Source organism: Erpetoichthys calabaricus, chromosome 2 (genome assembly GCF_900747795.2).
Source record: "Erpetoichthys calabaricus chromosome 2, fErpCal1.3, whole genome shotgun sequence".
NCBI classification, from domain to species: Eukaryota; Metazoa; Chordata; class Cladistia; order Polypteriformes; family Polypteridae; genus Erpetoichthys; species Erpetoichthys calabaricus.
Genome location: NC_041395.2, coordinates 33,497,656 through 33,523,977, shown reverse-complemented (window position 1 = coordinate 33,523,977; position 26,322 = coordinate 33,497,656). Strand labels below are relative to the sequence as shown.

The 26,322-nt window shown below is 36.9% G+C and overlaps 2 gene segments (V, D, J or C); both read left to right on the top strand.

The window, feature by feature from the left end:
- The first annotated feature begins 1,959 nt into the window (after positions 1–1,959).
- Positions 1,960–4,207, top strand: LOC127526527 (Ig heavy chain V region 3-like). The segment is given in 3 exon segments: positions 1,960–2,024; positions 2,137–2,457; positions 4,179–4,207. Coding segments are annotated over 3 exon segments (393 nt in total).
- A 16,539-nt stretch (positions 4,208–20,746) lies between these two features.
- Positions 20,747–21,386, top strand: LOC114645115 (Ig heavy chain V region 3-like). The segment is given in 2 exon segments: positions 20,747–20,876; positions 20,989–21,386. Coding segments are annotated over 2 exon segments (528 nt in total).
- The last annotated feature ends 4,936 nt before the right edge of the window (positions 21,387–26,322 follow it).

Sequence of the window (26,322 nt, the reverse complement as noted above, 5' to 3'; positions counted from 1 at the left end):
AAAAAACGGTTTGTCCATTATTTTTTCTTTAAACGTTATAATAAGTAAAATGCTAATTCTACAAATAAACACATATAAATATTTATCAACTTATATGCAACATATTATTCCACCTTTCTTGTGCACACAGCCTCAGTAATTTCAACTGTATAACAGAACAGGAAATTATAACTGTTTTTTTTTTCTAAAATAAAATCTTCTCACTGTACATTGGACACACTCCCAACAAAACTACTGAAGAACACACATTTATAACATGATCAACTGATCGTTACTGACTTTAATCGCTCTTAATGCACTAAAGGTGTTTGTCAGCTGACCATTACTGAAAAAATCGGAGCTTGACCCGACTGTGCTTAATAAGTGTAGACCTATTTCATTTTACACATTTTCTTTAAGGTACTTGAAGTAAAGAAGTAGTTACCATGCAGGTTTAGTTTTTCCTCACTTATTACAATTTACCTGAGTAGCTACAGTGTGGCTTTCACCCCAGTCACGGTACATGTGTATTTTAACAGACCCCGATTAGCACTGCAGACTTGCTGGTTATATTGTATGTCTTTTTAGAGGCTCCCAAACAGAAGTGGATGTATTGAGCCAACCCACATTGTCACAGTCACATGCACAAAAATTCAAGCATTACAATAATTATGAACTGCTAGTGGCCTTCTCTGTTCTGTTTTTCTTCTTGGTTTCTTCTTCTGGCACTTGGTTGCTACTTTTGTCCAAAGGACATGACACAGTGACAGGAGGAGCCTTGGAATTCAAGGACACAAGAGTCATCGGAAATGTGTCTTTTTCTGACTTTGACTGTTACTTTGACTTATATATTTTAATTATTGTTAAGGATGCTACTAACTGAAATTTTCATTTTGTTCTTGGCTTGGTCAACTGGCCATGCCTCACACTAATGTTGTTGGAGTTATATTGTCATTTTCTGTTAATCAAATTGAAATTTGCTCTCTTAAAGTGTGGTTTATTTATTTGGTCATCACTTTATAATGGAGAAATTGTGCAAGGACTATGAGTTGAATATGTACTCAGTAAAGAGCACTCTACAAAACTGAACTAACTGGTGTCCCATCCTTTGCTAGTGTCCAGTGCTATCAGTACTCTGTTTGATTCCTCATGATCTTGGCATTGAAAGCAGTTTCAGAATATAAATAGTGGTAAAACATCTATGGCACTGAATTTATAAGCAGAATTGAATGCACTAACAATATACTGTAATAAGTTGAAGATCTGGAAACATGAGTAACAAACTACTTTCCTCCCTGATTCTGCTTTCCACTTGTTACTTGGATTATTTGGTCACTTACAGCACCTGTCCCACAGCAATCTGATTTTCTGTCACTACATTTGTACATGTAGAGCTATCAAAATATTACAGCCCATAGGTTTAATGAGAAATTACCAAAACGATTGGTGTTTAATATGAAGTTGATTGCTGATGTTGCTTTCTTACAGTAGTTCCAGAACTGAGCTCAAGAAACTCTTTTGCAAATACAGCCTAAAGGAGAGGCAGTGGGGTTCATCTGTTGTGGGCATTTCTCCAAAACATGACTTTTTTCCTCCAACATGTACAAAGCAAAGCAAATAAATAACACATGTGAACTGTGCAAATGAAAAGGACTGAAGTTCAGATCATCAAAAATATGTTGAATATTTCAGTCCTTCATTGTGTCCACCCCTTCTCTGTTATATAAGTACTGTAACAATTTATTGTTTATAAATACAATAATAATACACAAAAAAATATATGTTCACAAAAGATATTGTCATTTAAAAAATATTTAAACAATGCTTATTTACTTGCTAAATATCTTTGCTTCTCTTTTGTAAATTCTTAGCTCTTAAATAATCCCAGCACTTCTGATGCAATAAATATGCAAATAAGGTAACTTTCTTTTTATCATATAAATCTAGAGAGGTCGCTCCAACTGCACCTGTCATGTTTTCTTTCTTTCCTTCAATAACAGTTATGGACATTTTACAAATTTCTATGTTTATGTTTCTTTTATCATGTAAGTCATTTTGCTTTCCTTTCTTCTTTCATATTTTTGCTTTCATTTCTCATTGTTTTGTCTAATCATCCTTTAATTTGGGTTTACTCTACCTTTATCTATTTTTTTTTAGGTGTCCAGTCAGATATTGTCTTAATGCAGAAAGGTGATGAACTGAAAAAGCCTGGGGAGTCTCTGCGACTGACCTGTAAAGGTTCTGGGCAGAACAGCGCAGGAAATTCTATTACTGCTTACTGGTTGCACTGGGTTCGTCAAGAGCCAGGAAAAGGGCTTGAATGGCTGGGCAACATTAGCCCAGACAGCAGTAATATAAATTATGCAAGCAGCATTCAAGGACGATTTACAATCTTCAGAGACAATTCTAAACAGGCTCTGTATTTGGACATGAACAACCTCAAAACTGAAGAAACAGCCAAATATTACTGCACTACAGGCACAAAGAGGAACCTCTTGCTATCACTCATACAAAATCCTCCCCAAAAAACTTTACTGTTAATAATACATTTTTTTCACATTTTGAAAAAGGACTTCTTTTTCTTTTTTATTATTTTTATCATGATTAACTTCTTGCTATCACTGATTCAAAATACTCAGCAAAATCTTTTCTGTCTAAGTAAACTAGTATCTTTCATTTACTTCCCTTTAATTGAGGAGGTGGTTTGGTTTATTATTGTTAATAGCTGTACTGCAGTTTGGCTAGGCTTTCATCACCCTGCACAACCTCACAGTCACAGGGTCTCCTGAGGTTCTAATGAATGACATGTCAGAACCAAACTTAAAACCATGTAAAGGAGAGAAAAGCAAAAAACCGTGACATCTAAAAAATACTATAGATAGATAGATAGATAGATAGATAGATAGATAGATAGATAGATAGATAGATAGATAGATAGATAGATACTTTATTAATCCCAAGGGGAAATTCACATACTCCTGCAGCACCTTACTGATACAAAAAACAATATTAATTTAAAGATTGATAATAATGCAGGTAAAAACAGACAATAACTTTATATAATGTTAACGTTTACCCCCCCGAGTGGAATTGAAGAATCGCATAGTTTGGGGGAGGAACGATTTTCTCAGTCTGTCAGTGGAGCAGGACAGTGACAGCAGTCTGTCACTGAAGCTGCTCCTCTGTCTGGAGATGACACCGTTTAGTGGATGCAGTGGATTTTCCATAATTGATAGGAGCCTGCTGAGCGCCCGTCGCTCTGCCACAGATGTCAAACTGTCCAGCTCCATGCCAACAATAGAGCCTGCCTTCCTCACCAGTTTGTCCAGGCGTGCGGTGTCTTTCTTCTTTATGCTGCCTCCCTAGCACACCACCGCGTAGAAGAGGGCCCTCGCCACAACCGTCTGATAGAACATCTGCAGCATCTTATTGCAGATGTTGAAGGACGCCAGCCTTCTAAGGAAGTATAGCCGGCTCTGTTCTTTCTTACACAGAGCATCAGTATTGGCAGTCCAGTCTAATTTATCATCCAGCTGCACTCCCAGGTATTTATAGGTCTGCACCATCTGCACACAGTCACCTCTGATGATCACGGGGTCCATGATGGGTCTGGGCCTCCTAAAATCCACCACCAGCTCCTTGGTTTTGCTGGTGTTCAGGTGTAGGTGGTTTGAGTCGCACCATTTAACAAAGTCATTGATTAGGTCCCTATACTCCTCCTCCTGCCCACTCCTGATGCAGCCCACGATAGCAGTGTCATCAGCGAACTTTTGCATGTGGCAGGACTCCGAGTTGTGTTAGAACTCTGATGTATATAGGCTGAACAGGATCGGAGAAAGTACAGTCCCTTGTGGCGCTCCTGTGTTGCTAACCACAATGTCAGACGTGTAGTTCCCAAGACGCACATACTGAGGTCTGTCTTTAAGATAGTCCACGATCCATACCACCAGGTATGAATCTACTCCCATCTCTGTCAGCTTGTCCCTAAGGAGCAGAGGCTATGGTGGTACTCCAATAAGTCAGATCAAAATTTCTCCTGTATATTTTTAAACTAACAATGGTATCCTTGCTTTTATGTGGCATATTTTTGTAAGGAAATGAACAATACTAGTTTAGAACCTCACAGACAAAGATATGAAGACACAAATTAGGAAGGAAGTGACACTGATAGTGCTCTAAAACATTTACCTTTCTTCCAGAAAGCTTTAGATTTGAATACCTAAATTGACGAGTTTAATAGGCAATTAGAGATGAATGGAGAAGAAAAAGAAATGCGGAGATAATTGCATCCTCAGTGCTTTAAGAGCGTATTCTAAAATTTTATTGATTATACCCTGCCAGGTTTTAAAAAAATTCTGTACAGATCCTCTAACTGAATATTTGATTTTTTCCAATTTCAAATAGTATAAAACATTGGTTACCCACTGACTTAGAAGAGGAGAGTTAGGATTCTTCCAGTTTAGCAAAATAAGTCTGCGTGCCAAAAGTGTAGTGAATGCAATCACAGTTTGTTTGTCCTTCTCCACTTTAAACCCTTGTGGAAGAACACCAAACACAGCTGTTAATGGGTTAGGAGTGATTGTGACACCGAGGCTGTCTGAAAGGCACTTAAATATTTTGGTCCAAAATGATGTTAATTTGGCGCAGGCCCAAAACATGTGACCCAGTGAGGCTGGGACTTGATGGCAGCGTTTGCAGGTTGGATCTTGCCCTGGAAACATTTTGGACAATTTTAGGCGAGACAGATGTGCTCGATATATAATTTTGAATTGAATAATTGTATGCTTTGCACATATGGAGGTTGAGTGAATTCTCTGCATTGCTACTTTCCACTCCCTTTCTGATATATTGATTGAGAGATCTTTTTCCCATTGTCCTCTTGGATCTTTGAAAGGGAGGGACTGTAAAATAATTTTATATATTGCAGAGATGGTGTCTTAAGTCCTTGAAATTGAGCAATATTTTTTCCAGCATGGACGATGGTGCTAGATGAGGAAAATCGGGCAGGTTCTGTTTAACAAAGTTCCTAATTTGAAGATAGTGAAAGAAATGTGTAGCTGGAAAGTTAAATTTGGAATGTAATTGTTCGTAGGATGCAAAGATGTTGTCTATATAAAGATCTCTGAGCAATTTAATCCCAAATTTTTTCCAGATATTAAAAACTGCATATGTTTGCGAGGGTTGAAAAAGGTGGTTATCTTGCAGAAGTGCCACAAATAAAAGCTTCTCCATCTTAAAATGCTGTCTACATTGGTTCCATATTCTGAGTGAGTGAAGCACAATTGGGTTATTAGTATATTGCTGATAACTTGCATTTATTGGGGCCCAAAGCAGGGAATATAAAGAAGTACTGCAGGATTTTACTTCTATTGCGGACCAGGCCTGTGTATGTTCATCTGTTTGTGTCCAGGTTTTTATAGCTTGTATGCTTGCTGCCCAGTAATAAAACTGAAAGTTAGGTAGAGCCATGCCACCTTCTGTCTTGGGTCTTTGTTGGGTCGCTCTTTGGATACGTGGATATTTTGAGTTCCAAATAAATTAGGTGATTGTTGAATCTAATTGCTTAAAAATGATTTATTGATGTATATTGGAATGTTTTTAAATAAAAAAAAGAAGCTTAGGAAGAATATTCATCTTAACAACGTTAATTCTTCCCACTAGAGTGAGATGAAGAGTTGACCATCTGTGCAACTCTTGCTTAATTTTTCCCATACAGACAGTGAAATTTTGTTGATAAAGAGCTTTGTGTTTACTTGTAATGTTTACCCCTAGGTATTTAAACTGATCTGCTATGGTAAAAGGTAGGGTGTTTAATCTAACATTATATGCTTGACAATTCACTGGAAAGAGTACACTTTTATTCAGATTAATTCTGAGACCAGAGATCTTTTGAAATTCTGTAAGTACTGTTAAGACTGCAGGCACAGAATTTTGTGGGTCTGATATATACAGTACCATATCATCTGCATATAGAGAAATTTTCTGTTCCAGTCCTTCTCTGATAATCCCATTTATCTGGTCAGCATTTCGACAGTGAACTGCCAGTGGTTCAATGGCGATTGCAAATGATTACTGGGTGATTACTGGGATTGCATTGAATACAAGGATTATATAGATTAGTGCTTCTCTCTGGCAAAATAATAAATGTGGAGATTTTCCATCCCTTAGATGTGAAAGGGTGTGAAAGAGATCACGTATGAAACCCAGAATCAGGAGAGAAGAAGTAATGCTGTGTTTAGACTGCTATATATAACTGACAGATGGATCATATGATTCATGGAGCTCACTCCTCAAAATATGACCACAAACTCCAGGATGGGTTTCAAAACTACACTTGTTAGTACAGTATATTCTTCTTTGGTCTTCAGTTAGTGGAGTGAAGGCACTTTCATTTGAGGGTTACCACAAATGCAGTTTTGCTCTTTTTCTTATTTTTTTTTAGACAGTGAACTATCATTTCCCTCAACTCCCATAGATGTGTGACCATAAGCGAAATCTTCTTGGGCTCTTCTGTCACCATAGATTTCAGAATTTCCATAGATTCCTCTGTGCTTCCATGTAGGGAAGAAATGTGAGGATTTATTAATTGATTGTGAATTTTCTTAAACATGTGTAATATAAATAGATTTAAAAAGTGATATTTTTTTGTTCTGTTTGCAAAGGTATTTACTGTAGAGAGGATTGCATTTAATCGAATGTGTGCCTCTGGCACATTGTGATCTCTATTTGTTCAAAATACAATTTTAACACACTTTGCCCTCTTTAACTACATAAACAAAACAACATACAGTAGTTTTTCTTGCCAATACTATGCCAACAGTCTCTAAGCGGTGCTATTCACTGATCATGATGCTTTATCACTACAGGTAATTTTGTGTGTACAAGGCAACTGCATAAAATTTATAAACTGTTTATTCCAATAGAGGATCACAAGATGCAAGGTAAGAAACCACCTTAGATGGGACACTGGCCCTTTGCAAGCCATATTTCACAAACTAATCCACACTCATGCACATAGATGGCTTTTTTATTGTCACAACTCAGTCTAATCTGCATTTCCTTAGGATGTGGTAGGAAACTGGGATTCCAAGAGAAAACTGAAGCAAGCACAGGAAGAATGTGCAGACTTCATACAGACATTAAGTGAGCTTAGAGCAGAAACAATGGCCTGTGGAACTGTGAGGAAGCAGAACGTAACCAACTATACCACCTTGTACATATCACTGATGAGACAGACTTGACCTAAATGATAAATTTAAAAACTGAGAAGATGCTGAGAATATATTATAGTACTCATATGAAGTAGACTACTGTATGTATTGATTTTATGGATAATCTGTAACTCTTGTTGAATGTTTCTAAACGGTTAAAGCCTTTTCCAAATGGTTCTATATGTACAACCACCTATAATTTTTCATAGAATTCATCAGAGACATATAGCCTTATGTAACAGACTAATAATTATACTGTAAATGTAGAGGGGCACCCTGGTCCCTCTACATCGTTTCATGAGCCTACATATACTGTATTTCAAATGTACATGTAAAATTCAACTCATTGGATCTGCCTTTACAAAGTTTAGTTTCTGTCTACCATACAAACGTTTTGACACTCTTGCCACCATGCAGTATCAATAGTACACCTTTTGTTACACACAGATTTGTCAGTGACACCAAATGGCCTGAGGCTCTAAACCCTATGATCCAGTGTTACAATAGAATCATAATCATTTCCTTAATCATAACAGGGAACAAACAGAAATTTAAATTTTTGACTTTAATGAAAACAGTGAGGAGCTCAGAAATAAACTAAGCCATTTGGCCTTTACAAATAAGGCTGTTCTCCTGCCCATGGAAAAGTCATCTCAGATACTGGGAACACTGGGATCATTGGATGGAAAAGGTTTTTCATCAGATTGGATGGCTAAATTGGATGGTGGTTGACTAGTTGGCCAAGGTCTCCAGGACTCTGACTGAGGCTGACTTTGTTTTTAATTTTCTGTTTTATACTGTAACTGACCATGACAACGCAGAGGTTTATTTTCTCCAATAATACTGCGGAGTGGAGTTTTTGTTTTCCTCCGCTTCATTTTCAATTGGCCATAATTCAACAATTAATTATGGACAGGTGTTATTGTTATGTTTATCAGATTTTATTTGTTTTCTATATGTGTTTTCATGTATATTAATTCTGTATTTAATAATATATAACATTTGTACTTGCATTTTACCTAGTACCTTGTCACAGTGCCCTGCACCTGTACTTGGTGAAGAGTACTATACAAAAATAAACTGAACTGAATTGAAGTTAAGAATCTAGGATTCATTTCAGATTCAGAGCTATACTTCCAATCAGCACGTTAAGCATATTACTTTGGCTGAATTATTTCAGTTACTGTAAGAAACATTGCAAGGTTAAGATCTTTACATCACTGCAAGATACTGAAAAGTTAATAATGCTTTTGTCATTTGTCAATTAATTCTTATTAGGAATACCTAATAATGATATATCTTGGCTTCAATTAGTCTAAAATGCAGGAGCAAAAATTTTGCTAGAAAAAAGAAAATATGAGCACATCTCACACATCTTACCCTAATTACACTGGTTGCCTATGTCCTTTAGAACTGATTTGTCTTAAACAATCTAATAGCTTCTTTTGAAGCACTTGTAGGGAACAGAACTGCATCCCGGCCAGGATAGAGAATGATCTCTTGCCCATGGAAGGATTGCAGGTTTGGGGACAATACACCTTGTAATCTTTGTCCGGGCTGGGATTGAGAAATAATTGGATGATCTGAGAGAAGGTGGATACCGGGAGCAGTTCATACCTCCACACAGGAAGAAGTGGCAGTGTTCCTCCAGGCTGATCCAAATTTAGACACCCACCGGGAATTGGGAGAGCACAAGTGCAGCCCTGTTGGGGTGCTTGGGTGCTGACAAATGACACTGCCAGGGGATGCCAACACTGGTTTTCAAGTGACTGGAAGTGTTCCTGACATACAGTGCAGTGACATTGGAAGCATTCTTGGGTCTAACTTGAAATCAAGCCTGCTGCCTCAAATCGGAGTCAGAGTTGGGAGGCAGTGGACAAACCTCACCAGGTGGAGTGGAAGCAGAGGAAGACTATGATGCTGTGGTATATTTGTGCCTGTGTCCACTGGAAAAAGAAGTCAGCGAAAATAAATATCTATTATTTCTAACACGGAGCTCAGTGGTGCCTCCTTGTGGTTACACTGTATCTTACTAATTGTATTCTCAAATCCTCTAATATTGGCCTGTTCAGTATTCTGACAGTGAGGCATTAAAGAACTGGTGAGGCTGCTTTCTGTTTGTATGCACCTAAAATCTGGAATACAGTGATCCCTCGCTATATCGCGCTTCGTCTTTCGCGGCTTCACTCCATCGCGGATTTTAAATGTAAGCATATGTGAATATATATCGCGGATTTTTCACTGCTTCGCGGATGTCTGCGGTCTACAGTACGTGTGCTTCCTCAGTTGATTTGCCCATTTGAATTCAAACAAGGGACGCATTTGAATTCAAACAAGGGACGCTATTGGCAGATGGCTGAGAAACTACCCAATCAGAGCACGCGGTTAAGTTCCTGTGTGCTGCTGATTGGCTCAGCAACGGAATGCTGCATTAACCAGGAAGTCTAATCTCACTCATTCAGAAGTAATGCACGTTACTGCTAATGCTTCAGGATTGCAGAAAAGGTAAAAGTTTTGGATATGTTGAAGGAAGGGAACAGCTACACCGCTGCAGGACATTATTACAGCATCAATGAGTCCACGATTCTTTTTATTTAAAAAGGAGGAAAAGCATATAAGATCTACGGCCGCAGTGTCCTTTAATCAGAGTGCAAAACGAGTTGCAAGTGGACGTGATAAGGCAGTAGTATGGATGAAATCTGCTTTAGGGATTTGGATTGAAGAGTGATGGAAGAAGAACAACAACGGTGCTAAACAGTCGCCTGAAGAGGCTCCTTTAGAACAGCTGTAACGCTATCCTTTGTTGTGCAGTAAAATTAAACTCATCGTTATCGGACAAGTCGTCGTGTCATTGTTGGTGAGTAACCATAATTTATTATTTATGTACAGTACTTATTACATGCACATAGTTTAGTGTCGCTGTACACACATTTTACTGTATACAATTTTTCTTGTATTGTACGTATTTATTGCTGGTGGCCTGTCTGTTGTAATGGCTGTAACGTATTGATATCGGAGACGCTCGATATCTTTAAAATAATATTTAGGTTTTACTGTACATAATTTCAACGAATCTTACCTAATATCTAAGAGAATACAAAGGGTTAATGCTGTATAACTGTGCGTGAAATGTTTATAATAGTGTGGGAGAGTTTATAAGGGCTTAAAATATATAAAAATAACCATATAAACATATGGTTTCTACTTCGCGGATTTTCTTATTTCGCGGGTGGCTCTGGAACGCAACCCCCGCGATGGAGGAGGGATTACTGTACTTTACTGTTAGAGACATGCTGGGCCATTATAGTTGAATACTTCAAAATACTACTAAAACCCACCTCTTTAATCAGACTTTCTTCAACACTTAACTAGTACTGCTTTATACTGAAAGGAGGAGGAAATTGATTCTTTGCATTAAAATCAATTATATTTGCTGTTTAATAGGTTTGTCACTATTTAGTACTTTTGTGTGTTTTTTCTTCTTTTTTTCTGGTAATCTATGGTGGTAATGTGCCCCCTGACCTAAGCATGTTGCAGCCCCCTGAGATGCTGGGAAGATGAAGAGAGCTCCAGGAGAGTATCCTGTTAATGTGGACACATACTGTAGAATGCCCAGTGGGGGCATTTATTTATTCCAATGTCCCGCCAACTACAGTTTTTATTTTCCTGTCATATCTGTCCATCTGACCATAACGTTTGTTTTGATTGTGATTCTCTAGTGTTATAAATAAGTTATTTTTAGTTTTTACTTTCCTTTGTAACCCTGTTTAGCTATTATTATTGTAAAGGAGCCCATCCTTTCATGCATGAATATATTTTATAGATATAAATGTTTTTGTTGTTCATCTGTTCATGAGTTGTAGTTGATCCTGGCCTTTCCCCCATTTGCCAATTAACCTTTTCCCCATCTCATCTTCTAAATTTACAATCACCTAGTTATCTGGCTTCCACTTATTAAAAAGTATCATCCCTGATTACTCTTCTGGCCAAGCTCCAGAATCCTGCACCACAAAAGTACTTACAAAAAATATGGTCATCAGGTCATTTTTTAACTAGTTATTTATTATGTGTGGGATTGTGTGTGGTCCAAAATTTTGAAAATATGGGTCAGGTTTCAGTACAAAAAACAATTAACATTTATGATCACTAGGGGGTGGTGCAGCACCCCAAATCCCAGACAAAATCTCACAAACACAAGTCCCAGATGCAAATATATGTTTTATTTTTACATATACCTTACAAAAAGGCTTCTTGTAATAGTGGCAAAGCACAATTCTCTTTCTTTCTTCATCTCTACTTATCCAAGGAAAGCTGTGCTCTTCCACCTGGCTCAACTGACCTGGGTAGAGCAGAGCAGTTTTATAGCAGATTTAGGGGTACTTCTGAAGCTATCACACTACATCCAGAAAGCACTTCTGAGTCAGCAGAACCTCCCAGTGACAAGAGAGCCTGCCTCCAGTGGCCTACCATAGCGCCACACAAGGATCCCAATGGGGCTACCCACCAAAACTAAAATTCCCAGGCAGACCTGCTGGTGTCTGAATGGGATGCATGCCAGAGGGATATCAGCACCCAGTGTACTGGGTACCACATGGCCCTGGGAAGCAGTCTCCCCTTGTCCATCCATTGCAATGGTCTCCTGACCAGACAAGGTACCACTAACCAACCTGATCAGGATGCCCGTCCAACACCAACCTTCCATTAAAAAGGTCTCCTGGCCAGGTCAGGATCCATCATGCTGGTCGGGGTGCCAGCCAACCAAAGTTGTCTATTACATACTACAATAACAATATATTGCTGCTTTCTCTAATGTATTTAGTTAAGACATGAAATAGCCATGTGCTGCTTCTGAGCCTACAGACAGGATAGGAAAAAAAGATCATTTAGCCTGTTTCTCCAACAAGAAAGCAAACCATGTGTTTCTTGTGCCTTCAGTATCTTCATGAAAGCAAAATGGCCAATAACATTACAGCAAAAATAGCCATGGGGGTAATATTAAATTACTCATAATTATTCTTACTTTAATACCAATATGTGGAGACATTTTGTGTCAACATTTATAGAAAAAAATCTAAAATATAAAAGGATATGCTGTTTGCAGAAAGTGCTGAAGGGTATTAATTTATGACAGCCACAGAGTAGATGCAGAAGATGCAAAAAATATATTAAGTTCAAGTAAGCCACTGTGTCAACTAGCACACTAACCATGTACCATATTTTTCTAGTAAATAAGGAACATAAAGCACCAGAAAAAAAAAAAAAACTACAATTTATTTCTTGTATAGCCCAAAATCACATAAGGAATGCATTAATGGGATTTGGCAGGCCCTAATTTTTGATAGCCCCCCAGCCTTGACTCTCTAAAAATACAAGAAAAAAACTCTAAAAAAAAAAACAAGTAAGCTAAGAAAAAAAAATGACAGGGCAATTCAGAGAGAGAGACACCCTTCCAGTTAGATTGGGTGTGTAATGGGCATCAAAACACCAATCTGTCATTGCTACCTCAGGAATACAATACAACAGTACAAACGACTTTGTTCTTCAACAACGCTTCTCACCAAATGCAGGCAGAGAGCGATACAACAACTCTCAAGGGAAAAAGGAAGAACAGATTATACCACTCATTAAATATAGATCTATCAATATAAGGATACAGATTTTTTAAAATACATAAAAAAGTAGAAACTAATTAACATAAATGAAAAACAACAAAATCTGTCCATCAGCTAATTGTCAAACCATGTCCAGAACACAGAAAAGTAGTTAGACAAGCCAGGCACAGTCAGTGGGCGTCATGTGTAAACGATGTGTACGCACCAAAATCTTGTGTATGCCCATTTCCACACTCATTTTGAGATGTACAAAAACTATATAGGTGTAAAGCCACACACATTTTCACAGCAGCCTAACACCATGCATACGCACTTTTCTGCACGGTTTTGCAACCTGGCAGCACCCTGCATAAAAACAGTGCTTACTGTTCCTGTGGTCTTTCTTTTTTAGATTCACATACATGAGATGGGCTGTATCAGATACAGCAAAATTAATTTAATATATTTTACAAATTTAAGGCACTTGATTGTAATTATTCTGTAAAAATATAATGGTGCAGAGAATGGCCACACTGTTTCAAATATCATAGCTGCTTTAGTGTTGCAACTCTTGGTGCACCACTGAGAGTATTTTAACCTGTTAATTGTGTTTGTGTGCGGTATCACAGCTGCACAGGTTGAGAGCACAGAGGATTACAGTTAACACCAGAGGATACAGCTTCCAGCCCTGGAATACATTTATAGCATATGCTGCCTCAAGAAAGCCACGAGCATCTGTATGGATTTCACTCACCCATACCACACTCTATTTGAACTTCTCCCATCCAGCAAATGCTTTCCGACATGGACCTTGAGACTCAGAAACAGTTTTATCCCAAGAGCTATAAATGCACTCAATCAGTCCATCAAGTGCTCCTGGTAGATTTGCTTGTGTTTATAACTAAATTACCACACTGTAAACTTGCACTACAAGTTGGACAAAGACCTACGAACACCTGTAATCACCCTCGTGTGAATTTATAGATTTATAGGGTCATTATTGTCACACGTACAGCATACAGTGAAATTCTTAATTTCCTGCAGAAATCAACAAGCAACACTTCGCCACTTTCTGGCGTCATGATTTCCAAGTTGTTTAGAATCAACAATCAAACTAACCTGCATGTCTTCAGAGATGGTGGAATTAAAAACCAGAGACACTGGGAGTTGGTGCAAACTTCACTCGGATTACATTAGGAAAGATTGAACCCAATAGGCTGGATCTGCTCAAAAAATGAAAAAGATGCATAAATTAATAAATTTTAGGCTATTACTTGTAAGTATGGTCTTGTCTGATATCAGTGAGCATGTAATTTGCCGAAAGAAAAGTGAGCTCCCTTAAAAACAAAACAAGTCATTTATTTGTAACCTGAAAAAAAAAAGTTTGAATGGAGAGGGGAGCTTAAAAAAAAAGTATCGAGACATACCAGAGTTAAGGAGGACAGGTAAGAAGTGAGGTGAAGTTACAGAGGGACCGTGAAGTATATGGGATGCCATGATGTTAGTCATGTTGAGCAAATTGCTTGCCTGAGCTGTGAGTACTAAAACCGTTGATGATCATCCTGAGCAAAATACTGAACATGTATAATGATGTTTCATGGAGAAACACAGATATCAGTGAGTTCAAACTGAATTGTTCTTGAAAATGAACAAGACAATATATTGTAGAAGGAACTCCACAATACTCCAAAGTCGTAAGTATTTTCAACAGGAAGCAATTGGTAGTTAGCTATACAAGATGTGCAGTATACTTAACAATAAGTGAAACTGGTATAAAGAGACTTTTCAGGGGTTTTTCTCTTATTTTGCTGCTATGCATTAGAACAACGCCTAGGCCTGTAAATTGAATTGTCAAGTAACTTTAAGTTTAAAAAATATGTATAGTCATATATTAAAGAGTTAGAATTGTCTCCCTACTTTTGAAATTGAAAGTGACTGTTTATGGCTTTATGAATGTGTAAAAAGTTTCTATATAGTTCTTTATGTATTATGCTAATATGATTTTCCCGAGGAACATTACTCAGCAGTTTTAAATACATTTTTGACATGTAACATGTACAGAATCCTGAAGAAACCTCCTTTTCCATTCTAATTCAGGGTCTGAAGAGGTGGTCAGTTCTCATTAACATGTGTATTATAATGGCTAACTTTTCAACATTTGCAGTGTCATCTCAAAATACAACACAAACTTACAAATGTCTGCTATTGAGCACTAGTACTCATTACTAATCATTAAAATTTGCAGATCACTTCAGATTTTGATTCTTAAATAATCAGATCAGTTAATTAGATTGTGGTTCTTAAATAGTCAAGCCAGTTCCAGTTGCAAACTCTGTTAATAGTTACTTGCTGGCCACGGTTCAGGTGCGGCCTAATAGATGCAGGTAAGGGTTTGAAAGAGAGGCTTGTGAAAATGTATTCTTTAATAAAAAAATTGTTTGAACCTGGGACTTGTGTGGATAAAGTTGTGTTTGGGATTTTGGGCTCTGCTACATCCCTTATACATTGTGAAACTGAGGACTGGATCTTTGGAGCATGCTGTTCTTTGTGAGTACTGATTTTCTGTTTTTTTCAAATTTTTTTACTTCTGTTCTTCAATTCTGATTACTGAATTATGGATTAATATGTGGTTGCTTTGTTGTGCTATTTTTTATTCTTCTTTCGTTGAATTTAAATAAACCTAAATAAACCTAATTTCCTCTCCCTTGTGACATTAAAGGCATTTTTGAATGTTAAAAGTCCTTTTATCATTTTGGGGACCTGGATAAGCTCAAGCCTGCCAGTAGAGTTTGGTGTCAAGCTGCCTGGGGTGAGGCCAATTTCTAGGCAGGATAAGGAAGGCCAGGAACTGGTTTATAGGAATTTTTCAAAGCCTCAGCCAGTTTGCATTTTTCTTTTGTGCACTCATTCGTAATAAATTGTTTCAGGGTATGTTGGGTTATTCTTGACCTCACTTCCAAGATATGAGTTGAATGATTAAAAATAAAAACTGCAAACATGAGCTAAGCTGTTTGATGAAGTGCTCAAGACAGTGATAGCAAAGTGCAATACTTTACTGCAACACCTTCAGTATGAACAAGTGGGGCGGCAAAGCTCAATACTTTAACACATTGCCTGCTGGTTCATTTATTACCAGGACACTGCAGTATAGATCTATTTATTATTCAGTATATGATAAATAATGAACTTTATCAAAATTCATAAAAACACAAAGAAATGTATTAGAAAGAAAGGGTTTTATTATCAACAGTAACAAAAATGTAAAGAAACTGTTAATTACTTTATTTTGACCAGCAACAAAACTAAAAGTCTCTATTTGAATGAGAATCCTAGAAGCATGGCAAATTGCAAACTGCAGGCTTAGAAGCAATTGTGCTGTTAATATAACATGTTTCTTTGCACTGTCTACACTTGTTGCACACAATACATTTGGTAGTTGATGTCTATTTGCAGTATTTACAGTTTGCAGCAGAATGTCCATTTACTTCAAGCCTGACAGTTTTGACAAGTCAGACGCCTTGGAAGGAAGCCTTTGGGCCAGCTATCCATATCAGTGCCACAACCTACAAGTTCCACATCATCCAATTGAAAGCCACTATCTCAATCACTGTCATTATCATCAAATCTTGCAACAAATCTAGTTGTTTCTAAACATCAGAAGCTTTATACCTTGTTCATGATGACATAACTACGAACTCTGTATTTATAACATTATTTTCCACATTCTGTTTCATCTGAAAAAAAAAATAAATGAAAATTATATGGCTATCCACTAGATGGCAACACTATAGTAGACAACTGAGACACAGCAACAAAGTTCGGCAGCAAGCTATAGAGGCAGTATACTGAGATACAAGTTATATTGTACGTCGCACGTTGACAGGCTCAATGAGATACAACTTAATTTGTACCTCACGTTTAAAGTATTAATAAAATACCTTTTAAAGTGTAAGAGTGATAGCAAAACCAATACGCTATTGCAAAACCTTTGACCATTATTCCTGGTGTGGATTTTCTATTCCTTTCGTATAAATTTTAACCACACACTCTTAAAAATAAAAGTGCCTGAGTGGTTCTTCAGAGCAATACCATACAGGAACCATTTTTGGTTCCCAAAAGACTCTTCCACATAATGGCTCTAGCAAGAACTTTATTTATTTAGATCTGTAACAGGCTTACTAAATAAACATGAATTGATATTAACAGATTTGTGAATTAACAATGGGTCCTGATTTTTAAAAGACTCTCACTGCATACTGCAACATATGCTAAGTTGAGGTTTTCGTAATTTGTTATTGTCCTACAGCCTACCACACATATGAAAGATTTCAGTTGTTTTCTGTATATGGTTTTCAAAGCAGAAAGAACCAACTTCATATGCAAAGAACCTTTCCCAGAATGAAATGGTGCTTTGTCAAGCAATAGCTCTACAAGGAACCATACAACACAGTAAAGAACCATAAAATACTATTATACCACCAGAATTGTTAAGAGTGCCTTCTACAAATTTTTTGACATGTAGATCCACTAAATTCTTGTAGTACGTGGAGTGAATTTGTTTCAATAAAAGTCAGTGAAAATGGACTATATTGAAAATGTTATTGATAGAAGATAAATGCCAAACAAATCAACATTTGTTAGAAAGACAAAAAGGAATTAATTAAATGCTACAGTTGTTATGTTCCAGTCAAAGTGCTTAATATTAAATTTCCTGAGGATATCAAAAGTTTCTAATGACTTAGAATATCCTAACAGCTATTGCAACAATAGCATCATGTTACATTATCCTTAAACAAACTTTTATTATATGTAAAACTGTAAATACCTTTGTATTTCCTTTAATTTAATAATTACTTAACTTACTAAAAAAATAAAATATTATAATAATTATTCTCAATCTGAGAACCATAACTAATTAACCTTATCTATGTCTAATAGTACTGGTCCACTTCAAATGCTACTAAACTTGAGCTGCAAAGTTAAATCCTCACAAACATTACCATCATGTATAGTCTGAATTTCTTTAATGAAAAAACAATAAGACCCACTTCCATCACAACTACTGAAAAAAAAACGTTCTTAACATTGTCAACAGATGCTAAGTGACTGGCATAGTTCCTTATGCACTAAAGATGTCTATCATCAGACCATTACTGAATAAATCAGAGCTTGATATAACTGTGCTTAATAATTATATACCTGTTTCAGTTTACATTTTCCCTTCATTTTTACTTCAAAAGAAGTAATTGCCATGAAGATTTAGTTTCACCTTACTCCACACTTTAGAGCTGAAGACTATCCATACCTCTTTTTGTTAGTCTTATGCAGGAAAATACAAGCATTGGAATTATTGTTAAATTTTACTGGCCTCCTCTCCTGTATTTTTCAAGAATGCAAGAGTTTAATATTAATATTAAAATGCCTAGCAGGTAGTTAGTTGGCTTTTGAGTATTACATTCAGATATTTATTTTTTTTCCATAAATACTGCAAACTGGAACTTTTGTGTTTCTTCATTCCAGTGTCAACTGAACATATCTAAAATTCTAACGTTGTGCAAAATTTGTGACTTTTTTTATTGCTTTGTGGCAGGGAAATTTTTATTATTCAGTTTTATTCTGTCAGTCATGTTCATGTGGTACAACGAACTTGCCTCTCCCTCTCTGAATTGATGGCATTTATCTCCATTCTTTTCACAAGAGCAGCACTGTGGCTGATGTCTGCTCACAACTATTTGTTGTACCGGCAATCAAAGACACAATGTCCCGTGACTGCTATCAGACTGTACAAAGGCAGGACCGTAGCAACAGACGGCTTCTTCACAGTGGTTTCACTGGCTAATATGCACCCAAACCTTACAATGGCTGTTACAGACTGAAATCAAAGGCTTCTTCTTTTTGGGTGCATACACTATCAGCACGGTGCTGTCAGATTAGCAAATAGCAGCGTGGCAAATTGATCGCGTGCTGAAGTGACGTTAGCTGCAGCTGGAAGTCCCATTTTACTTTATGGTGCCAAGCAGAGTGCAGTAGTCTATTAGCTAGCGAAAGCGCTGTGAAGAAGCTGTCTGTTGTTACGGTTGTGCCTTTGTGCAGTCTGATAGTGGTCACAGGACATCGTATTGATTGTCAGTACAACAAATAGTTCTGAGCAAGCATCAGCCACAGTGCTACTTTTGATCTTTGTATACACGGAATAAAACATGAAATGCATGTATTCCAAATAACGATATACTGCATTATTTACCCTATACAACTCCAGATCTCACATGCAGATAAGGAGCCTTGGCTTGAGCTGGGAGAACTTTTTGCCCGAGCTGAGCTCCGTCAAGGCGGGGGATGGGACAGCAGGCTGCTTGCTGCTTGTGCTGATTGACACATTTACAAAACAAAAGACAATGATGGAGAGGTGTGAAGGAACTTAAGATGGGCTGGGATTACAAGTTTTTTCGTAGGCTTCAGGAATTCTAGTGTTAAGAATTGCAAATAATTTGATTAGAGATAAATGCATTTAACACCACTAATGGGCATTACTAATACAGGGTAATGCCCTATGGGCTTGCCAACATGCCTACAGTATTTCAATCATTTGTCAGTGGTATATTCAGGGATGTTCTTGGGCATTATGTGTTGGTTTAAATTGATGAAATTTTCATTTTTTGATTTTGAGACTCACAACATATTTGTGAGGTACTGAAATGTCTGAGAGGTAATCACTTTTTGTAAAATTAGAGAAATGTGAATTTCATACTGATGGAGTTCAATTTCTGGGTTATGAAATCATACAAAAGGGGTTAGCAATGGATCAAAGAAAAGTCTGGGCTATTTTAAACTGGGAAACACCAGAGAGTGTGAAACAGCTTCGATACTTTGTAGGGTTTGAAAATTATAATAGCAGGTTTATTAGGTAGTTCAGTTATTTCTTATCACTTATTCTTATCAAACAAATCTAAGAATCAATGTATATGGACCTTTGAAGCATAACAATTTTTTAAAAAGTTAATTTTTAATCACCACAGCCCCCAATTTGAGACACTCGAACCCCACTTTGAAGCCAGTTCATCCAGTATTGTCGTGGGAGCAAAATTATTCTAAAAAATATTCTAACAAAGACCAAGCATATCCATGAGCCTGGTTCGGTTTGAGTAAATGTGCATATAGGAGTGAATGTGCTCTGTGTTGGACTGGTTGCCCATATTGGTTCCTACCTTGTGTTCAGTTCTACCAGTACATCCTTTGATTCCTCGTGATTCTGACATTGAAGGCAATTTCAAAATATGAAAGGATACAGTGGTAAAAGGTCTAAGAAATTAATATAAATAGAATTAAATGCAATAACAATATGCTGTAGTAAGCTGAATATCTGGATCAAATTGTTGTCCTCCTTACTTCTACTTTCCATTTGTTACTTGGAATTATTCAGTCACTCGCATAGTAACCTTGTTTATTATCTGTACATATTAACACTATGAGCTATCACAAGAGTGCAGTCTACAGGTTTGAAGTGAGGTGAAAAACATTACACACGGATAGTTCCAAAAGTTCAAAAATGTCTTCTTATTTATTTATTTATTTTTTACAAAAATAGGCTACAAAGAATTTCCAAGAAATTAATCTGTTGTGAGCATTTCTGTATCTCCAATGTATACACAGTAAAAGCAAACAGAGAAAAAAATATAAATTCTATAAATGTAAAATCAAAAACGGCACTTAAAACATTTTAAATATTTCAGTACTTCATTATGTTCCCTCTTTATTATATAAAAATGAATGAATTAATTCTTATACTGTAAAAACTTTGAGAATTGACAATGCACTCACACACATATATATGTTCATATAAGACATTTTCTTTTAAAAAATTTAATTAAACAATGCCTTCTTGCTTGCCAAATATCTTTGCTCCTCTTATATAAATTCTCACCTCATAAATAATCCCCACACTTCTGATGCAATAATTATGCAAATATGGTGACTTTGTTTTTATCATATAAATTTGGAGAGATCACTCGAACTGTACCTTTCATGCTTTCTTTCCTTGCTTCAATAACAGATATGGAGACTTTATATATTTCCATGTTTATGAGTCTTTTATCATGTAAGTCACTTTTCTTTTGTATTCCAGTTACATGTTTGCTTTCATCCCTCATTTTTTTTAAATGTAATCACCATATAATTTGGCTTAACTCTACTTGTTGTCTATTTTTTAGGTGTCCGGTCAGATATTGTCTTGTCCCAGAAAAGTACTGAAGTCAAAAAACCTGGAGAATCTCTGCGACTGACCTGTCACGGTTCAGGGCAGGACAGTGCTGGAAATACATTTACAGATTACTACTTGAATTGGATTCGACAAGAGCCTGGAAAAGGACTTGAATGGCTGGGCTACATTAGTGATGACAGTAGCGATGTAGAGTATGCCAGCAGCATTCAAGGACGATTTACAATCTCCAGAGACAATGCTAAACAGGTTCTGTATTTGGACATGAATAACCTCAAAACTGAAGACACAGCCACATATTTTTGTGCTACAAGCACAGTGAATCACTTCTTGCTGCCACTCATACAAAATCCTCAGCAAAATCTTTTCTGTCCCCCGTCTCAAAATTGAAATATATATATAAAGCAAAATTAGTACATTTTTCCCACAGATTGGGGAAGTGTTTATGATTATTATTATTATTAATAAAAACATGCTGCCCCCTGGGATCTTCCACACTGCCTCAGCCACCTCTAAAAACCCACTGACACAGCACTTTTATACTTGCAAGCCATTTTCCTGCAAAGATGAGTGTGCTTGTAGAGAAGAACTGAAAATCTCATACTGACCTTTAAGTATTTTGCACACTGCACTTTGACATTCTTCTTCTGTGAAACATTCTGACCTGTCATTGTTTACACATGTCTTAAACAACTATTAACATACACTAAGTCATGCTGCCATTTCTGTACTACCTCACACTGTGCTGTATAATCTATATCTATTATTTATTTGTTATATTACATATTGATTGACTGTATTTATGTATCTACTGTAGATTGCACAATACCATACATTGCTTACTACACATCAATATTGCTGCTACTTCTTTGTCTTGTCTTTGGACAATGTCTTGTCATGTTTGTGTTTTAACTTTAATTTTAATTAAATTTTTATTTGTATTTGCACTTCATGTTGTTACACTGTGGACCCTGAGCTTCGCAATTTCGTCTATCTGTATACTTGTATATGGTTGAGATGACAATAAAGTTTGCTTTGACGCTTTGAACATTTACCATCTCCAGAGACAAATCCAAACAGGGTCTGTATTTGGACATGAACAACCTCAAAACTAAAGACACAGCCATATTATTGCACTACTGGCACAATAAAACTTCTTCTCGTTGTTCATACAAAATCGTTACCAAATAAAGTTTCTGTTCAAAAAAAAAGGGGAAATGTTCGAAAAGGTTTTCTTTCCTTTCCTTCCCACAAATTCAGAAACGTTTTTTGTTTTTTATGATTATTGTTAACATGCATACTATAGTTTAAAAGTAAGATTAAAATGAAATTTCCACACCAGATGGGCTTACATGCACAACTACACAGAGACAGGAATAGAAAATAATAACATATCAGATACAAAGTTAGTACCATTAAAATGAGTAAAAACAAAAACACATGACAGTACTCAAATAAGCCTGATAAAAGGGTACTTTGTCCATATTTAAGCCAAACATGATATTTTTGCATTTCTATAGCATATTTTTGTAAAAAAAAAAATTAAGAAAATATCAGTTTAGAGCCTCACAGGCCAAGAGGTGAACACAAGTTAAACAGCTCCTTACCTTGCTCCCCGAAAGCTTTTAATTTGTTCATAGATAGATAGAGTGTGCCCTCCATAATCTATGGAACAAATACATTTTTCCTTGATTTACTGTGCTCCACATTTTAAAATTGTAATCACCAGTTTAAAATAAAAGTACTAAGCTTTTATCTGTGGCACCTCCACATGAGAACTACCTTTTTCACCCTCTCAAACGTATGCAGTTTTTAATGTCTGGAAAATATTTGTGATTAAATCACTTGGAGATCTGTACATAGACCAGGGGGGTATTTTTCGTACGTGGATTACTTGTTTAGCCGGATGTAATTGTTGATGATTTGGCCTGATCCTGGATCTGTCGGGTTTTCAAAACTCTTGCTGGAAGTGTTGTCATAGCAACACATCCAAATCCTCAAACCTGCTCGGAGCAGGTTTGTTCGATGTAAACAAGGATTAGCTGACACACTTAATCAGTGTCCGTGCGTGGAATTCATTCAGTCATGGCTTCACTGTTCATGAATAAGCAACCAATTGATATCGGTGTGGAAATTATAAGAAGAGAATTTCATATAGAGAGGGTTTTGTGTGATTGGCAAGATCCTTTATTGCTCCTGGAGGAAATTCTTTTCGAAAGATACCGCTTTAGTCGAGGGGGAATATTGTACCTCAAAAATTTATTAGGACCTAATATTCGAAGTCAAACTCGGCGAAGTCGGGCTCTCACAACCACACAGACAGTATGCATTGTTTTGAGGTTTTTTGCAAGAGGTACTTTTTTTATATACTGTAGGCGATGCGGAAAATCCATCTAAAAGTGCAGTATGCCAGGCAATTTGTAAAGTTTGTTTGGCTCTGAAATATTTCCTTCGGGTTTTCATAGTGTTTCCTGGACACCTGCGTGTGCAGACAATAAAAGAGGCGTTTCATGCCATTGCAGGTAGGTAATACACAGGCAAAAACACCCACAGTTCCATAAAGAATCTCACAATCAGCCTAACATTCTCATTACCCAGGATTTCCAAATGTGATTGGGGCACATGGGACTGATCAGAGTGGAGTTTGATCAAACATTATTTGGAAAATGTACCTCTCCTCCTGATGAATAATCAGACACAGTGTCTTCATCAAATATTTGACCTTTGTCAATATCTCGTTGGTCAGACACAGGTTCTAGGGATATGACATTCCCTGCAATCAACCCCCAAAAAAAGAGGGCTATATGGAACATACCTATGGCACACATTGAGCACAAATATATGCAATGACCATCCTTTACCTGAAATAAATTGACCACTGCATCCTGCCACTGGTTCTGAGGAGGAGCTTCCCCCTCGAATGCCCTCAGAAACAGGGTGATGGGCATTTTGCTGGAGAGCCAACTCTTCTGCAGGGGTTAGGTCTGGACCGCATGGACCTCCACCTGTTTTTTGCTTGTCTGCCTTCTTATTAGCTTTAAAATTAATGTTCTTTACATTATATATGATTCTTTATGTCAACAATTCTTTAAATTAGATATATACCGATATTTACCAGTTTGAAGTATATTCTTGTACTTCACTTTAACCTGTTCCCATGTTCTCCTTGTGCTCACGTTTGATCTGGAATTATGACATATTAAATAATAATTAGTCTGACACATAGGCAATGAAACGCTGCTTTCAGTAAGTACAATGCACACGCATTTAATTTGTCGACCACTTTTTGCCAGCCGTCTTTTCTGGTTTGGGCTGCTTTTGTATTGTTACCCCTTGTGCATATTAAATCTTGAAATTCTTCATGTCCTTCGAATAAAAGGTCTTGCTCCACTTGTGTGGAAAAAAAAAATGCGCCCTTTCATCATTTTGTTACAGCCTATCAAAGACTTGCTGATCATGTTTTCTAGAATCAATATATATGGGCTTTTCAATCAGCGCGGGCGCGCGCATTCATCTCAGATGATTAGATCCAGCTAGACTAATCTACTACATCGCTGCGTTTGAAAAACTGATTTATCCTGGATGAGTTTCACTGGCATTAACTCATCCAAGATGAGGCATCTGATCTCGGATGATTTAAGCGACGTACGGAAAATACCCCCCACGTATTTGCATCCTACTAACAATTACACTCCAAATTTAACTTTCCAGTAACACATTTATTTCATTACCTTCAAATTAGAAACTTTGTTAAACAGAACCTGCCCAATTTTCCTCACCTCCCACCTACCTCTATGCCATAAAAAATATTGATCAGTCTTGAGAACACAGATAGCATTTCCGTAATATATAAAACCATTTTACAGTCCCTCCTTTTCAAAAATACAAGAGAACAGTGGGAAAAGGATCTCTCACTCAACATCTCAGAAAAAGCGTGGAAAGTAGCAATGCACAGAATTCACTCGAGCTCCATATGTGCAAAGCAAGAGAATCGGAGTTCTAAGCTTACAGATGGCTTAATGTCTAATTACTGAGCTGATTGTGTGGCGATTGTGTACTTGGAGAAAGAAAAGGAAGGACAGGAATTGGGCATTAGTACGTTTGAAAGAGACAGTACTGCTGCAATAAATTATTTCATCGAAGGTCGCGCAGCAAGCATCTTGCGTAAGGCAGGAACAATCTCTGGATGGGGCGCTAGTTCATCACTATCACTGTGTCACTGTGTTCCCATGTTTAATACATGCTTTAATTGATATGATATGAATACTGAAATGATATCAAGTATATATCTTAGTATTATTCAGAGAACTGTAATATCACGAATGTAATGGATTCTGTGTCCTGTCGGAGGAAGAGAAAGCCTGTTTAAGAAGCACATAAAGATTTACACACATAGATCACATAGAAGAACACATAAAAATCAAAGCATTTAACGTGCTTATTTAGTTACTATGGAATTTGAGAAACTAGTAAATTAAAGATTTTAAGATAAAGTTTATGATGTTCTACTTTAATGACAAAATAAACTACGTGAAGTGGAAATTTTGAGATTAAAGTTGACATTTCGAGCTTTTTTCCCCACTGTGTCCCTATTTTTTTTCTTTTCTCTGTACCCTAATAATCTTTTATATGACACTCAGATTGTGGGCTACAACTCGCCTTTTCACGTTGATTTTGATATCTGACAGCTTCTTTTATTTTTCGGGCATTGTGCGACTTTGTGAACTTGAGCTTTCGAGTTTCTCCAACACTCTATGTCACTCGATCAACTTCCTTTTGTTGTTTATACCACTGTTTAAACCAACAAATAGTACGTTTTTCCTTGCCTCCACTTGGTATTCGCTGAAATTCTTCTATTTTCCCCTGTGCTTTTGCCATTGCCATTTCACAGAACACTGAGCTTAAGGGCTATTTATATTGATTTGCATATTTTAAGAGATGTAATTCTGGGAGGAATTGGGGAGCGGCAGCAGGTGCGTGCACGTACGTTACTTTTCACGCTGACCGGGATTTATGGAGCAGAAGAACGTGGAAGTTGGCATTTGCGCAGATTTATGCATCTGGATTTTTTTGTGCATACGCCCATTTCCACTTTTGTCCCTACGCAATGTTTTAGTGTAAATACTACGCACGGTGCTGTGCATGAGGCCCCTGGTGAGGTGGCTTTTTGATTCTATGCACCAAAATTCTAGAATACTTTAGACATAAAATGGGCCAGTATAGTTGAATACTTCAAAAAGCTTCCAAAAACCCTGAAATCTGGCTTTCATGATCACTTGATAAATAATTAGCATTACTAGCATTCATTCATAGGAGGAGACAATTG